Genomic DNA, 17,560 nt, shown 5'->3' on the forward strand with positions numbered 1-17,560 from the left:
TTAGGGAAAGATAAACACAGAGTTTTTGAGTCAGTCCTGGGATGGCCTTGGCGGGGGTGGGGCAGAATTTGTCAAGTACAGAGTTGCTGGAAGAGCCGGTGGTCTTGTCCCTGCGAGTGAGCAGGTGTTAGGAGTTTACACTTAAGAGTTTGCCATGCTCACGCTCTGAATGGGTGTAGTTTCTGGGTGGTGTGAGTCCCAGAGCAGCCTGTTTTGAAAAGCTGTGGCTTCTGTTTCAATTTTTGGTTTCCCCCTAAGGTTGGCTGGCAGCCGAGCAGTTTTTCGCTCTTATCAAAGTGTGGCAAGTAAGAGATGGAGGGATGCTAGGAAATGACCTTTTCCTGTCCAGCAGTGGGAGGGCATTGCCTGCGTGATGCCCGAGGACACGACAGGATGGTTTCTCATTCAGGGAAGGCCCCGACTCGGAAGGAACTTGTGCGGAATTTCTGTCCTTTTTTTTTTAATATAAATTTATTTATTTTATATATATATTTTTAATTTTTGGCTGTGTTGGGTCTTCGTTGCTGTGCATGGGCTTTCTCTATTTCTGGCAAGAGGGGGCTACTCTTTTTTGGGGGGGTGTATACTATTTTATTAACATGTAAATTTCACCAAGAGTTCAAGCATATGCTATAGCCATTCGTTCAGATTTTTGAAATAAAGACAAAATGGGCAAACAGCTTTATGGGTGTGATGTACTTAACACTGCACAATATATTCACCAACTAGACAATCTAAGGGGTGGGATAACTGTACACTTAGGAGCACCAAGTATAGGAACAAGCCCTGGAATTGGAGGAAAAACCCGCCATTCAGGACTGCACAGAGGTCCTTGGTTGCTAATAGAATCTTCCCTTGACTTGAGACTTGAGACAAACTAAGGGAGTCTGTCAGTATACAAAAACCACTGCCTTCGGTAACAGGATGGACTGGCCAGAGCCAGTTCAGATTGTGGGGGCCAGTCTGAAGCGAGCAGGGTTGGCTGGAGGCTGGACATGTTGCAGCTGAAGTCCAGCATCGGCAGATGAGAGCAGCCATATTCTAAAAAATCGCTGATTTCTACACAAGTCGGGGCGGGGGGGCTGCTCTTTGTTGCGGTGCGTGGGCTTCTCGTGGTGGCTCCTCTTGTGGAGCACGGGCTCTAGGTGCGCAGGCTTCAGTAGTTGTGGCACACAGGCTCAGTAGTTGTGGCTCACGGGCTCTAGAGCGCAGGCTCAGTAGTTGTGGTGCACGGGCTCAGTAGTTGTGGCTCGCGGGCTCTGGAGCACAGGCTCAGTAGTTGTGGCTCGTGGGCTCTAGAGCACAGGCTCAGTAGTTGTGGCTCGCGGGCTCTAGAGCGCAGGCTCAGTAGTTGTGGCGCACATGCTTAGTTGCTCTGCGGCATGTGGGATCTTCCCGGATCGGGGCTCGAACCCATGTCCCCTGCATTGGCAGGCGGATTCTCAACCACTGCGCCACCAGGGAAGTTCCCTGTCCATTTCTTTTGACTCAATTTTTTTTTGTGTGGCCGCGCCCCACCGCATGGGAGATCTTAGTTCCCCCACCAGGGATGGAACCAGTGCTTCCTGCAGTGTAAGTGCAGAGTCCTGATCACTGGACCGGCAGGGAAGTCCCTCGAGTCACTTTTGATCTAACTTATAAATTGTGTTCCCCTTCTGTGTGTGTCAGAGGAAAAGGAAATGCAGCCCTTGCATTCCGGTTTTTAGGGCAGAACCTGACTTTATCTGGTACTTGACTTGCTCCACGACGTCCCCGCTGTGAACGACAGCAGTTTCATTCACTGTAGACCATGGGGGAGGGGACTTCTGAGGCTGCACTGCGGGGGAGGGGGGAGCAGGGAGAGCCGCCTCTCCTGCTGCTGCAGGAATGTTGCTGGAGAGGTGGTAGGGGTGCGGGGGACCCAGGGTAGGGGCTGTGGGGAGGGGAGGAGAGCTGCGAGAGGAAGCTTTTGATCCTGCAGACCCTGAGGGGGGAATGGTTTTGATTTCATGTCCAGTCTTCTAGGCTCATAATCCAGGGTTGGGATGAAGAGTCCAAATTCCTTCCTTTATCTGGACTCAGTGAATCTCTTTATGAAATATGCTGATTGAGCCCCTTGTTTCAGCTCTTACTGCTGAAATAAGTAGAATTATGTCACTGCTGGTTATAAAATTAGTCAACTTCTCTTTCAAAAAAAAGAAAAAAGGCCACAGTGTTTGAAAATTAGCGTCCTGAAGGTCCCCAACGTGACTCTGCACTCATTGCAAAGTGGTCTTCTCTGACTCTCAACTGAGCAGGAATTACACAAGTTGATCGTTTTTTTATCACTTGTAAGGGCTCCAAGATTATTGACAAAGAAAAGGATGACCAGGCTGGGATGTGGGCTTTTGAAGAGAAGAGTGTGCTTGGCACTGGGTGGCTGTCCAAGTTCCCCAGAATGGAGGTGCCCCCTCCCTCGGTGAGGTGGGATGGTTGACCCTCAGCAGATGCTCTGCAGAGGAGGCCAGGATACAAGGTGTGTTCATTTGCTGTAACAGAGGACCACAAACTCGGTGCCTAGAACAACGGAAATGTATTCTCTCTCAGTTCTGGAGGCTAGAAGTCTGAAGTCAAGGGGTGGGCATGGCCACGCTCTGAAGGCTCCAAGGGATGATCCTTCCTTGCCTCTGTCTAGTTTCTGGTGGTGACTGGCGATCCTTGGCATTTCTTGGCTGTGACAGCCTAACTCCAATCTCTACCTCTGTCTTCTCTCCCTGTGTATGTCTGCATCTGTTTTCTCTTCTTAGGATACTGGTCATTGGGTTAAGGCCCACCCCAATCCAGTATGACCTCATTTTAATTAACTAATTACATCTGCAAAATCCCTATTTCCAAGCAAGGTCACATTCACAGGTACCAGGTGTTAGGACTCGAACATACCTTTTTGGCGGACACAGTCCCGCCAAAACACAAGGCCTGTCCTGCTCCCGAGGCAAGAGGTTGCAGTAGTGCTGAGGCTGGGCCTTTGGGGCCTCCTAAAACTCCTCCGTGTTGCTGGGAAGCCTACCTCCACCTTTGAGACATACCACTGCAGCCCAGTTTTGCAGTTTAAGGTATCACTTGTGTGTGTGGCTTTTGTGTTTGTTTGGTGTTGAGCACGTATAAATAAGGAGTTGAGTTCATCCCACCCCTCAGTCCATAGCATGATCTCATCATCAGTGATGGAGGGATTCTCCCTTATTTTATTTTTTTCCCTTTCTGCCCTGCGTCAGTCAGGATAGTTATGCCGGAGTGACAGCTCTAAAATCCCTGTGGCTTGAAACAACCAAGGATGATATTTTTCTCATGCTGCGGACATCGTGGGCCGGCAGTTCACTGTGTCACACAGGTAGGCACCCAAGCTCTCAGCTCAGCCTCCACCTGAGTGGGGCCAGATGCCATCGGGGAAGGGAAAGAACTCTGCAGTAGTGCGACCGAACCACAAGGGGGCAGAAGTGCCCAGAGGTGGGAGAATAGGAGCGATTTGGCCAGATTTGCCCATGTTTGCCCTGATCGCCAGCTCTTTTATTGGGTTGGCCAATTGGGAAAAACTGGAATGACCGTTTTGGCCAACCCAATATTTTGCGGCTTGTCTCTCACCTTGTCCATGGGTTTCCATTAAGGATTTCCATCTTTAGGAGGCTCTCACTACTGTTTCCTTCCTACTCATCTTTCTAATAGTCCCTTCCCCAATCCACTGCCTCAGGGCCCTGATCTTTACAAACTAAATTAAAGCCAAGTTGTTTGTGGGTGCGATGGGTGGCCCCTCTTAATGCATTCACGTTGGTCCTCATGATTTAAAGTTCTCCAATCATCAGTCTCTAGGCAAGTGTTGAGCACCTGCCGGGGAGAGCAGGTGCTGGGGCTGCACCACTTCCCTGGTGGTCCAGTGGTTAAGAATTCACTTTCCAGTGCAGGGGACACGGGTTGGAGCCCTGGTCGGGGAACTAAGATCCCACGTGCCGCGGAGCAGCTAAGCCCTCGAGCCGCGACTACTGAGCCCGTGTGCTCTGGAGCCCACGCACCACAAATAGAGAAGCACTCATGCTGGAACAAAGACCCAGCACGGCCAAAAAAAAAAAAAAAAAAAAGAAAGATGCCTGCTCTCATGGAGCTGGGATTCCAGCCAGTTAGATCCAGGATGCTTTGGGCTACAAACAACAAGAATTCCATCTCAAACCCACTTAAACCATAGCCACATTATCATATATAACAGGAAGTCCAGAGGCAGGAAAGTTTCCAGGGGTACTTCGGTTGGGACCCCAGCTCCATTTGGCTCTGCCTTTCACCAGGAGGCTTTTTCCTTATACTAGCTTCTTTCATTGTCCGTAAAATGGTTTCCAGCAGCAACTGTGAGGACATATTCCCTCTTATTCAGTGGAAAAGATAGAGACCTTTCCAACCATGTAATAAGAAAGCCGTTCCCTTCATTCTGCCTGGGACATTCACTGTGGTTGCCTTGGAGCCTGGAGGGTGGGTGGTGGGTGATCGCCTTCCCCTGAGTCACAGGCTGGAATGAGGAGTGTATTGGTTTACTAGGGCTGCCATCACAAAGGACCCAAGACACAGTTATGGAGGCTAGAAGTCTGAGACCAAGGTGTCAGCAAGGCTGAGTTCTGAGGCCTCTCTCCTTGGCTTGTAGATGGCTGTCTTCTCCTCCCTGGGTCTTCACACGGTCTTCCCTCTGTGTGTGTCTGTTCCCTAATCTCTTTTTATAAAGACACCAGTCCTGTTGGATTAGAGCCCATCCTAATGGCCTCATTTAAACTTAATTACCCCTTTAGAGACCCTATTTCCCAATACAGTCACATTGAGGTACTAGGGGTTAGGATTTCAACATCAGAATTAGGGTGTGGGTACACAGTTCAACTCATAACAAGGAGGGAAGGGGCTCTGAGCAGAACAGGTTTCTTTATGGAAGGTGGAAAAGGGAAATGGATATTGGATGGGCATCCAAGAGGCTTCATGCTATGGGGAGAGACAGAAAACAGGTAAACAAATACGATCATTTCAGATAGTGAAAAGTACTTTTGAAGAAAGTGAAACAGGGAAAGGTAATCAAGAGGGATGGCAGATGGGTGAGCAGCACTGGCAAGGGCGGCTAGGACGGCCTCTCTGGGGAGGGGACTTTAGAACCCACCCAAGTGGAGAACAGAATGAGGGGCAGGGCAAGGAGGAAACGGCAGACCCAGGAGCCCCAGGGTAGGAGTGAATTTGGCAGGGTCCAGGGCAAGGAAGGAGGCGGGTGCATTTCGAAGCATCACAGGCAGTGGTCCAGGAGGTCGGCAGGGGCCAGCTCACTCAGGCCTCTGGGATGTGGGGTTGCCCGCTAAGATCCGGCTGCACTCAGGGAAACAGTGATCAGGACTGAACATGTTGCATTTCCACGTGGCCGAGTAACTGCAGAGATACATCTGTCCCGTGGGCAGGCTCCAAACCACTGTAAAACCAGCATTGGAGGGAGAAAGACCCCTCAGAGGATGGTGCCCTTTCTCCAGCTTCCAAGGCCCAGTCCCCAACCCAGTCTGGCACTGCCTGCCAGCTGAAGGCAGGAAGGCAGGAATGAGGACACAGCTCAGCTTAGCCCACAGGACTCTGGCAAGGGGTGAGGAACAAAACAAACTCTCCCTGTGATGGAACTTGATGGCTTGGGTGGGGAGGACAGATGAGTCTAAGAAACAGATCTTTATCTCCAGCACCGTGTCTGACCACTCGGCCAACTGTAAAGGGAAGGAAGGCGAGATACTGTCCAGGTGCCACCACATGACGGTTGTGAATCCTGGCTCAGGCCAGCAAGGTATACATACCATGGAGCCTGTTTTTCCTCTAGAAAGTGTATCTAAAGAGCTTCCTGGAGGTGAAGAACTAGATGGAGAAAATCTGATTTTTCATTTGAAGGTGGTGGTCAGACTCAGAAAATTCTGTCAGCCCAAGCCCAGTTTTCACCAAGTCATAATACTCTCCTGGGTGCATGTCAGCTGACTTTCCCATGCCTTTGCTGATGCTGGATTTTGTTGGCAACGCTCCTTGTGCGAGTGAGTATACCAGGAGATGGCTTGCACGTCCCACTAGAGTTCCCTAGTAAGAACCATTTCAATGCCAGCTCCTCCATGAATTGGTCGCAGCCCTTCCCTCGACCTCTGAGCTTGGTGAACCTGCAGCACCATGCATGGGGACTTTAACTCTGTTTCTCCCATTGTCCCTGGTGAGATATGTGAAGATCTTATCTCCCAGCCTGAGTATAAACCCTGTCTTACGCAGGGATCATCTGTTTGCAGAGAACACCCAAAAGGGCTATCTGATGAAACCCACAGGTCGGAAGCCAGATTTCAGGAGGCACTGGAGCCCTAAGCAGGAAAGCAGGAGTGGCACGGTAAGAACATGGCCCTAAAATCCTTTGAAACCTCTCGGTTCAACTCAACTCAGTGAGGTCACTGGTCCATGTCCACTTCCCTCGACTCAGTGGCTGCTTGTGACTATGTCAGCCAACAGTGTGGTGGAGGTGACCTTACGTGACTTCCGAGGCTGGGTCATAAAGGCCATGCAGCCTTCTACCTTGTTTTCTGGGACATGCACTCTAAGAGCCCTGAGCCACCATGTCAGAAGTCTGCCTACTCTGAGGCCACCATGCTCTGAGAAAGCTAACCCACAAGGAGAGTCCAAGGATAGTTTTCCCGTTGTCAATGCTAGTCTCCGAGTCATCCCAGCCCAGGCCAGACATGCAAGTGAGTGAATGACCCTTCAGGTAAGCCCAGCCCCCAGCCAAGGAGTCTTCCCAGCTGAGGGAGGCACAGACATTGTGGAGTAAATATAAATCACTCCACTATGCTCTGTCTGAATTCCTGACCCACAGAATTTATGAGCATAATAAAGTAATTGTTTTAAGCTGCTAAGTTTGGGGATATTTTATACAGCAGTAATAACCAGAACACAGAACTAGGCTCCCTCCCTGCAAGTTTCCTTTCTTCCCATGTAGCATCATCGTCCTCTCTGTGTAGACGAGCCCAAGGTGGTCATCCCAGGCCTTGCTTTACATCACGACTTCCTTCAGACCCTTGAGATTCTGAGTCCTAATTCCAAACACCAGGAAATGAAATCTGATTGTCACCACACACGATCACAGTGTTTGCAACACCTAGGCTACATGGATTATCATCTGCATACAGTTAGTATATACTGACCACCCTCTTTTGCTGCCTTTATTTTCATAGCACTCATCACTCTTTGAAATTACACACTTTTCTTGTGTATATATATTATCTTCTTACTTGCTATAGTGTAAGAGTACCATTAGGTCAGGGTCTCTGTCCATCTTCTCTTCCATTGTATTCTGAACAACTAAAACAGTGCCTGGAACACTGTAGATATCCAGGAATATTTATGCAGCTTATAAACACCTACAGATTTTCACTGTACAAGGTAGAAGTCGTAGAAGTCCACTTTTCTCTCCCTGCACTGTGAGCTTGGTGAAAGCTGAGTCAGTGGCTGGTGGACCCATTCAAGGCTGACCATGTCTCTCCTTGGGGCACATGCTCAGATGCCCAATAAACCATGCAGTGACCATGACCATGCAGTTTATTGTGACCATGCAGTGGTATTTTGTTTTCGGCTTATTTTCCTTTTAGTTTGCTAGTGTTGTAAGTATAACATTTTAAAAATAAGATGATTTTTAAAAGTTATACCAAAACCTAGCTAACTTTCCATCCCTTAGGAGCCCGTGATCCAGTTGGCTTGTCCCTCATGTCTTCCTAGTGAATGTTGATTGCTACTCAGAAGTCCAGGACAGGCGGGTGGGCTAGCTGTGGAATAGCCCTCCATTCAGGCTTCTCTGTCCTTCCAAAGGAGAGTCTGGTGGATGCACAGATGTGAGAACTGGGGACAGCACTGGGGCCTTCTTTGGTTTTAGGGACACAAACTTTCATACATTGTTCATGGGGATAGAAAGTAGTATAATCCTTATGGAGGAAAAATTGGCCCTAGAGATAGGCAAAAATGCAAAAAGACAAGTGCATATTGTTGCAGTATTTTAATAGCAAAGGACTGGAAACAACCCAAATGTCAGTCAAGGGTGACTGGTTGAATAAACAATGGTATGTCCTCATAATGGAGCATTTTATAGGAGAACATTCCATCTGGTTCTATGGGATAATATTCAATATATTGTTAAGGAAAACAAGCAAGATCAAGGAAAGTGTGAAATGAATTAGTATGCTATCATTTATCATGTGTTTATATGTTTTCAAATGGAAGGGTAAAATGGAAAAAACGGGATTATCTATGGTAGAAGGACATAGGGCGGAGGGGACTGGGTTAGTATATAGACTTCTCGGATTACAGCTCATTTTGTGACTTTGACTTTGGAACCATATAAATAGCTTACACGATTACTTTTAAAAATTAAAAAAGCAATCTCTAAAAATTTAAGCAAAACAAAGCGAATAACCATAACCCTGATTCAAGCTTGGGGCATAACCACAGAGAGAGGAACTATTCCAAGTTATTTGATTGTCCATCCCTAATAGCAGAAACCCTAAGGACAAAAAGAACTGAGAAAGAAAAATCTTAACTGTTTTCAGTAATTTTTTGATGATAATTTTGTTATCATTGCATTGTTATTCTGAGGATTTAAAACAGTGTATAATTATTTTGGTGATTTTGAGAAGGAGGTCTTCAGAATGAGAGAAAGAAGAGCAGATGTAAGATCAATGAGGTTACATGAAAAACCCTGTACTCCTGAGCTGGATTGGAAGTATCGGTATAAACTCATGTACTGTTTCTTCTTAAATACTTATTTCCTAGCTCTTTCCACTAAAACCAAGAAACAATGACCAAACCACTACCAATGAGCCCTCCTTACACTCAGATTTTGATCTCTAATGACCATTCCCCATTGAAAGGAACCAGGGATCCCTGGGCAAAAAAATCGATAACTTCAGGGCTGGAGCATAAAATATACAAGATGAGCTTGAAACATCTTGTCATACAAGATAACTACAAAACTCTTAAAGACCACTAGGGTCATGTCAAAAAGAATCAGCCAACTTGAAGCAGTTCACAAGAGCCAAAGAGGACAATTTGAGTGACAGGTAAGATAATAACTGCAATGGATTGAAACATACATATCAAATATGTTTAAACCATGAGTTCATAATGTATCCAATAAGAAAACAACTCTCCCTGGACAGCTTGGAAAGATGCCAGGGAACCACCTTGGAAACTGACAAAGGGGAAAAAGTCAAAAATTTATCCAGTCTTTCCTGTACAAACCAAACCTCAGGGTAACCAAATAACTGATGAAAGGAAGTTTCTCCTTATAAGGTATGCCAGCTAATAAACGAAGAAACAGTAGCACTAGAATATTACTTGCAACCCCTAAAGAAGTAGTGGATCTATGGAATAATCATCAATAGTTGCTAACATCAGAAAAGAGAGGCAACTAGAGATGATACGGCTCCCCCTGGAAGAACCTATCACCACCAATAAAGTAGTCTTGCGAAAATAAACCTAACTGGAGTCTGCTTGAATTTCTAAATATAACTACTGATATATAAGAAATAAACAGGACAGAGGACCATGTTAAAAAGACACTACAGACAATGCAAAGCAATTATACTCCAATAAAGATGTTAAAAAAAAGAGAGAAGACACTAGAGAGACAGACTCAGGAAAACCCAGACTGTGAGAAATTCTGTAGGACAAAGGACCTTGTAACAAGGACAAAGGAGGCTTCTTCCAACAAGCCTCCAGGTTATCTCAATAATGCCAAAGCGTGAGAACCACTGCTACAGATTACAGATTTAAGAAGTGAATCAACAAATTACAGAGCATGGACCTAATTCAAACAAAAAAAATCACGAGCCACTCAGAAACTTGAACAATGACTAAATATTTGAAGGTATTAAGGAATTGCTGATTTTTTAGGTGTGATTGATATTGAGGTTATGCTTTTTTAAAGTTCTTATGGTTTAGAGATAATGCTGAAATATTTACAGATGAAATGATGTGAGGTCCAGGATCTGCTTCAAAATCATCGTGGGGTGGGGTGAGAGCAGAGATGAAGCCAGATTGGCCGTGAGTTGATTGTTGAAGCTGGTGATTTGGACATGGGGTTCATTCTATTGTCTGTACTTTGGTATATGTTTGCAGTGGTACCTTACAAAAAGTTTTAGAAGCCCCTTGCCAAACAACATGAAACTGTATTACTTGGAAAGGGCTGTGTTTTCTTATTCATTTATCCCAGTGGGTCCAGCCTAGACAGGAAGAGGACCAGGTACCCCCTCCTAGGAGGAACTGGGCTAGCTCACGTTCGGGGACAGGCAGGGTGGGCAGGGATGAGCCACAGACTTTATTTCTTCAGTTATAATAGCAGGTTACGTTTTGAGATATGAGTTCTCGAAAGGGAACTAATTCAGGCAAAATCTACACGTGAACACTGGTTCCTTGATCTGGATGAATCTGCACCGGGGTCCAGGCCCTGCCACGGCCCTCTGATGAGAAGGCTGGCAGGCGTGTCACAGAGGGGAATGCAGACAAGAACGTGCTGGGTCGTGGAAGGGAACCCTGCCCCCCCGTCCCATGCCACGTGCACAGGGGCATGATTTGACCCTCAGCATGACCAGAACTACTTCATAACAAGGCTTGACTATAACAGTACAGGAGGCTGGACAATCATCTCAGACACATGCCATAAGCTCTTCCCTCCCTAGCTAGTTCAAGCTCACAGTGCCCCTCAACACAGCATTTTGAAAAGCTGCCCACCCTCTGTTAAAAAAAAAAAAAATTTGCGAAAGTGCATAATCTAAGGGGAGGGCCTTAAAGCAGAAAAAGGTGTGATGGCAGAAGTTTGGGTTTTGGGGCTGCGCTTTGGTGCCACTTCCTGGGACAGAGTGCAGCGCTGCCCTAGGAACGTGGGGGACAGGCAGACGGGCGGTGGGCAGGGTGGGGAGAGATGTCTGCTGCAGTCAACGCCTGCAGCTGAGTCTTTGAGGAAGAGAAATGAGCCCAGATTGCTGCACACCGTGACCCCATGGCACCCTCAGAAGTCATAAGGGGACACAAAGATGGTGACCTTGGACACGTGGTTGGCCTGGAAGGAGCGGTCCAGGTATTCGGACATGTCAACATCCACCTCCAGTGTCTGAGGTCCCTCCAGGGTCTGGACCAGGATCAGCTCCCCTGTCTGGCGGTCCGAGCGCTGCATTACAAAGTGGCCACGGCTGTTCCCACCCATGATCCCAAATCGCAGGCTGTTGGGTCCAGGCCGGCCGGGGGCCGAGGCCGTGGCCATGCGGAAGAGCGTGATGGGTGTCTTCAGGTTGGAGGGCAGAGAGAGGTAATGGAAGGAGATGGTCTTGGGCATGTGGCGGCAGGGCCTGCTGTCCATGGGGCAGGGGTTCCGTTCACACTGGCTGGAGCAGAGAGGCAAAACGTAGGGAGCCGTCAGCCTTGGGGGAAGACAGGAGGGGCTGCTCTGACGGGGCTTGTCTGCCCACCCGCCCTCCTGCAGAGGCCACCAGAGTGACCCTTCCAGCCACGGGTCCCTCGCCATGGGCGCTTCAGAGCCACAGGCCAGTGAGTGTGACTGGCGTCAGGCCTGGCCATGACTCACCTGTATATGTATGTCCGGGTGTGCATGCATGTTTATATACGCTATTACTACTGTTTTTACAGAAAAATTAAGCCGGGGAAGATTAAATAACAACGGTGCTGGCATTCAAACCAGGTGCCCCTTCTACACGTGCTGAGACCCCAGCAGTTAGCTGGCAACATCCTGGAATGTGGTTCTCCACATGTGGTGGGCTTTCTAAACACCCAGTGTCTGTTCTTTTTTTGGGGGGAGGAGGTGCGCCCCATGGCTTTTGGGATCTTAGCTCCCTGACCAGGGATCAAACCCAGGTCACGGTAGTGAAAGCGCCAAGTCCTAACCACTGGAGCACCAGGGAGTTCCCCCAGTGTTCACTCTTAAAGCAGGACACCCTGTCTTCCTCAGCCATGTGGAGCCAGGGTGGTGTGGAAGTGCTTTGATAGTTTTCTGCCTTGTCCAACGCAAGAGACAGATGCAATTTAGCGATTCTGGTGACTCAGATCGTCACCGTTAAGGAGGTCAAATAGCACTTCCAGATGTTAATCGGGGGTGTCCCCAAAGGCTGTGACATACAGGTCTCTCTGTCCCTGCACTACGTGACACCGGAGGAAGATCTTCACTCTCAGTGAATAACTGCCACTCTTCAGCGCCACCGACTTTCTTGCTGCTTCTAATCTGCTTTAGCCTTAAAAGCAATTCAGGCAGCTAAACGAGTGAGGTCAATGCATTCTAAAGACAATCTAAGGCTCCTGTGATCTCTTTCTCAGAAGAAAACGTGTACTTTGTGATAGCTGCAGTTATTCTCCTTAAAAGCCTGTCTCCCACCTTTTGGAAAAAAAAAAAAAGTCTGTTAGGTGCTGAGGTTACTAGAAATTGAACTTCCTAGTAGCAGTGGAAAAGCAGAGTAATATAATGCAAAGTGTACAGTTACCATGTGAACAAAGGAAATGATCCTATCCTGAACCTGTGTAACATACACCTGCCTCCTGGCCGCCTCACCATGGCCCTCTTCCCTCCAGTGGCCTCCCTGTCAGCAGGGGAGCGCTCAGAACATCATTCTTAAGTGCGCAGGGCAGCAGTGCATTCAATGCAACCTCTAAAGGGAGATGGGAGCTCTGAGAAGCCAGACTCCCAGCTCCGTGCCTTTCATCACACAGAACTGTACCTTCTCCCAAGAACGCCGAAGGAAGAATGCAGCCCAGCCCCCAGGAGGCCTGGGTGAGGGATGTACGTGCTCAGCCATGGGTGGCCCTGGCTATACTCACAACGGAGAGGTCTTCACGTAGCTCACGTTGCCGCTGCCCTCGGGGCACTCGGGGCTGACGCACTGGAAGCCTCCACCCGTGTTGATGCACACGGTACCCCGGGGGCACACGTGCTGCGGGCTCACACACTCATCGACATCTGAAATACCGGACACCCAGTGAGGGTGAAGACCCCCGACACCCCCTCCATCACTGACGGGACTACATGAATGGCCCGACAGGCACTGGAATGAGCTGCTCCACACGCAGTGAACTTTCCAAATACCCAGTACTGATTCTTAAAACTGGAAGCCCGGTCGCCCTTAACCATTTGAAATCCAGACCTGGTGGAAGTGCTGGGGAACTCCCCTCCCTGGATCCCATCCTCCTCCCCCGGCCATGACAGGTTACAGAGGTGCTGGAGGGCACGGACGAGTGCTACTGGTCACAACACTTCTCCCAGACCTGCCTCCTCAGCCAGAGGGCCCAGGACTCTGCCCTCCGTGGCTCATGTCATGCCCTTTATATGTTCTCTGCTCCCTTCACACGTGAGTTCCCGGGCTGGAGGCTGGGTTTCTTCCCAACCTCCGCATAATCCTACGTGGGCCTTCGTGAATACTTGTGGGATGGAAGGATGGATGGATGGATGGATGATGGGTGATGGCTGTCTGGATGCTTTCTCCCTCTAGTCCCAGGTGACCCACTCCTCTGAGCCCCGCAGTGGAGCCCCACTAGGACGTCACTGGGGAGCTGCCTGTTCTCTCAGGTTCCATGTCAGCCCATGGAGGAGCCCTGTGCCCTCTCCTCCTCCCCCAGTAGTTCAGAGCCATAGTCTGGGACCGGGGCTTCCCTGGTGGCACAGTGGTTGAGAGTCCGCCTGCCGATGCAGGGGACACGGGTTCGTGCCCCGGTCCGGGAGGATCCCACATGCCGCGGAGCGTCTGGGCCCGTGAGCCATGGCCGCTGAGCCTGCGCGTCTGGAGCCTGTGCTCCGCAACAGGAGAGGCCACAACGGTGAGAGGCCCGTGTACCGTGAAAAATAAAAATAAAAAATAAAAAGAGTATCATAGTCTGGGACCACCTGCCTCTGCCGCGGCCTCACTTACCCTCACAGCTCTTGCCATCGGCCAGGGTCCGGTATCCGCTGGGGCAGGCACAGCGGTAGGAGCCGGGGGTGTTCACGCAGGCGTGCATGCAGAGCCGGGAGCGCCCCTCCTGTCCGTAGAGCTCGCATTCATTCACATCTGGGGACAGAAATGCCCAGTATGACTCCAGGAGCCACCAGGCGGGCGGCCACTAACCGTGACCCAGGATGGCTGCTGGGTCACCATCTCTGGCAGCTGTGGCTAACTGGCTGGGTCGGGTGTGGCCACCAAGCCCCATCCCCCCGGCAGAGCATGCAGGAGCGCTCCCCTTTGTCCCAAGCCAAGGGCCCCGAGGGCTGAAGGGAGGAGTCGGGGGGCTGATGTGGTCGACCTGAGGCCAGCTCCTCTCAGGCTGATGACTACCTGGGGAGACCCTGCAGAGGCTGTCAAGTCAGGCCCAGCAGCCCAGGGAGGAAGGCGTGGGGCTGCAGACCCAGACTCCCACCCTGGTTCCCAGCCCCACCTTAACCCTCCTCATCTTTAGGAGTGGTGTAGGAGGGTTTCTGCTGCTGTAAAATGAGGCTGTTGGCACCAAACGGCCAATTCTTAGGTTTGAACCAATGGTTTGAGTTGTTTCCAGAAGGAACTTCAGTAATCGGGAGAGGTTTGCAAAAGTGGGCCAGTCAGTAAAGCTAAGCCGAGAGGGGGCCAGAGAATGAGCCCAGTCCCCTGCACAACTCCGGGGGGGCGGGGGGCGGGGAGCGAGGGGCTGTCTACGTCACAGCGACTCTAGCTCCTGCCTGCCACCTGCCCTGCGATCCCAGCCAAGAGGGAGCGGATAAGGGGCCTGAAGGCTCTCCTAGACGAGTGTGCGTGTCCGGGGGGAGACCGGGGACCCCTGGCTGCTTTCTCTACAGTCTGGCTTTCTTAGGACCGCTCCTGATATCTCCGCACTGGCTGTGTCCTAGCAACCATCTGCGCCACACTTACCTAAGCCGCAAGGTGGGCGGGCCTTTCTGAGACCACGCCCGGGAAGCCGCCCGGCCGCGCGCACTCCGCCCCTAGGCCGGGGCGGGGAGCGCCCGGTGGGGGGCGTGCTGCAGGTTGGAGACCCTCTCCTCACAACACCAGCGTCCCCACCTCCGCCTCCCTCCCCCGGCCGAGCCCGCGCCTACCCTGGCAGACGCTGTCTTCGGCGGCGCCGCTCAGGTGGAATCCGGCCTCGCAGCTGCAGTGCTGCGTCCGCTCCACCTGCGCGCATCGCGGCGCGCGGCTGAAGGCAAGGTCCCCCGCCTCGCTGCCCTCGAGGGCGACTGCGGGGAGAAGACACCCTTAGGGCCGGGCCCGGCGCACCTGGGCCTGACCTTGGAAGAGCCCCGAGATCAGGGCGTGGCCCCTTCGCAGAGCTTACTCTGTTGTAGGGAAAGGAAAGGCACGGAATTAACCGAAACCCAGCCGTCGGTCCAGGGCCCACCGGAAGGGGCGAAGGACAGGGGACGCACCCGAATAGAACGACGCACGAAAAGCAGGCCACGCAACTGCACCCTGAGGACCACAGCGACGTTAAATCCGCGTTTCACTTACAAAGGCTTAAAACACCAAAATTCCAGCCGTGATCACTGTAGTTTAAATAAAACTATGCAGCTTATCGAAATAATGCCATTTGCAGCCACATGGATGGACCTCGAGATTGTCATACTGAGTGAAGTAAGTCAGACACCGAGAGACAAATATCACATGGTATCGCTTATATGTGGAATCTAAAAAAGGGTGCAAATGAACTCATTTACAAAGCAGAAATAGAGTGACAGATGTAGAAAACAAACTTCTGGTTACCAAGGGGGAAGGGGGGAGGGATACATTGGGAGATTGGGATTAACATATACACACGACTATATATAACACAGATAACTAATAAGGACCTACTGTATAGCACAGGGAACTCTACTCAATACTCTGTAATGGCCTATATGGGAAAAGAATCTTAAAAAGAGTGGATATATATATCTGTATAACTGATTCAGTTTGCTGTACAGCAGAAACTAACACAACATTGTAAATCAACTATACTCCAGTAAAAATTAATTTAAAAAAAAACTATGGAGCTTAAAACACTACTTCTTTTTCAGGGTTCTTTTTTGTATGTTTAAAATACTTTCCTAAAGTGTCTAAGCTTTTTGTTGGTTGTAACTAAGGACATAAATCAATTTTCTTATCAGAAAAAAAAGTGTTAGTTTTTGAAAGTTTTCAGAGGATTGAGAGCTCTCGTATGGTCAGAAGAGACTGCAAAGGAATCGGTGGTAAATGTAATGTGACGCACAAGAGGACTCTTGCTGTATGATTCCACTTACGTGAGGTTCTTAGTGGTCAGATTCATCCAGACAGACAAGAGGATGGTTGTTGGGGGAAGGGTGGGGAGGAGTTGCTGTTCCACGGGCACAGAGTTTCAGGTTTGCAAGATAAAGAATTCTGGAGGTGGATGGTGGTGATGGTAACACAACAGTTGGAATGTACTTAATGTCACTGAACCATCGTACACTTAAAATGGTTAAAATGGTACATTTTATGTTATGTATAGTTTACAATAGAAAAAAATGGTGAATGTATTTTTTTAAAAAAAGGAATCGGAGAGGCTCCCCACTGGGAGCTGGAAAGACACAGGGAGAGCTGGTGGGAAGGAAGGCTGCAGGCTGGGGGACCAGGTGAGCAAGAAGCCTTGTTCATGGATCCTGTGAGGACGTGAACTGGCTTCCGATGCTCCTGCTCACTCCTGCCTTCCACTTCCTCGCAGATGTTCCTGGCATGGGGATAATTTCTATATAAACCGTCCCCTGGGCCTGAGGATCAATTGCCTGAAGGTCCCGACAGCAGAAGCCCTGGCAGTTGGGGCTTAGAACACTCAGTGTCCAGGACCAGCCCAGTTGGGTTGAAAGGGAGCCATTTCTTTTTCCTTCCTGGTTCTAAATAGGGGGAGAAGCAGTGAGGCTGCCAAGAAGGCCCTGTTTCCACATAGGGCAGCCCCAGGGACAGGCGCTGTCAGGGGGCCTCTGGGCTCTTCCTGAGAAAGTGCAGCAGGGTGACTCAGCTGAACGGAATCAAGACACATTAAGCAGCAGATCTCTGGGGACAACATTTAAACCTGACCTTGAGCTGGGTCCAATGCGAGGATATCAAGTATTGACAAAGCTTGTACTCTCTGGACACCAATTCCTACCCCCCCACCAAGATTCCACTCAGAAATCAAGACAGTCAGACAGGACACTTCAGGCTTTTCTGGCAAAGGAATAAGACATCTTTAGGTTTTGACTTTTTTTTTGTTTTACTTCATGGCATGCAGGCTCTTAGTTCCCTGACCAGGGATCGAACCTGCACCCCCTGAAGTGGAAGCATGGAGTCTCAACTGCTGGACCGCCAGGGAAGTCCTGGTTTTGATTTTCTTATATAAGAAATGTTGGCTGCAGCATAGTGTAGAACCGCCACCCATCCGCCATAGAGTCCTTACCACTGGATTTTCTTGGCACCTGCAAAAACAGCCACAGTGTGACAGCTAGACCTTCAGGCTGGACAAATGTTGAGACTCAAGTGTGGATCATAATCTCATCACCAGTGGAACGTCTAGTTCATCCAGCTCTGAAAATACTTTGGCCTGT

General features: G+C 49.7%; 2 protein-coding genes across 4 annotated transcripts in view; one reads left to right on the forward strand and one right to left on the reverse strand.

The window, feature by feature from the left end:
* Window positions 1-2,411: 2,411 nt before the first annotated feature.
* LOC308627512 (uncharacterized protein) lies at window positions 2,412-15,650 on the forward strand. Of its 2 annotated transcripts, XM_081253769.1 has the most exons (4): window positions 2,412-2,494; window positions 3,231-3,346; window positions 6,276-6,370; window positions 15,332-15,650. In XM_081253769.1, the coding sequence occupies exons 1-4, from the start codon at window positions 2,448-2,450 to the stop codon at window positions 15,524-15,526; spliced, it is 453 nt and encodes a 150-aa protein (XP_081109895.1). In that variant the 5' UTR covers window positions 2,412-2,447; the 3' UTR covers window positions 15,527-15,650. The 2 variants fall into 2 exon arrangements, 1 of the variants encoding a protein (XP_081109895.1); XR_014017410.1 differs by lacking the exons at window positions 2,412-2,494; window positions 15,332-15,650 and having other exon boundaries at window positions 3,063-3,346; window positions 6,259-6,674.
* The window catches only part of FBLN7 (fibulin 7), a 44,191-nt gene continuing 36,577 nt past the window's right edge, over window positions 9,947-17,560 (reverse strand). The window contains exons 5-8 of one of the 2 annotated variants that reach the window (XM_081253765.1): window positions 15,086-15,223; window positions 13,932-14,069; window positions 12,847-12,985; window positions 9,947-11,405 (exon numbers count right to left, since the gene is read on the reverse strand). In XM_081253765.1, coding sequence (XP_081109891.1) covers window positions 11,033-11,405; window positions 12,847-12,985; window positions 13,932-14,069; window positions 15,086-15,223 — 788 coding nt within the window. In that variant the 3' untranslated portion in view covers window positions 9,947-11,032. The remainder of the gene's footprint in view (window positions 11,406-12,846; window positions 12,986-13,931; window positions 14,070-15,085; window positions 15,224-17,560) is intronic. The other variant, XM_081253766.1, reaches the window with a different exon arrangement.

This window comes from Mesoplodon bidens (genome assembly GCF_964165515.1).
Source record: "Mesoplodon bidens genome assembly, chromosome: 14".
NCBI classification, from domain to species: Eukaryota; Metazoa; Chordata; class Mammalia; order Artiodactyla; family Ziphiidae; genus Mesoplodon; species Mesoplodon bidens.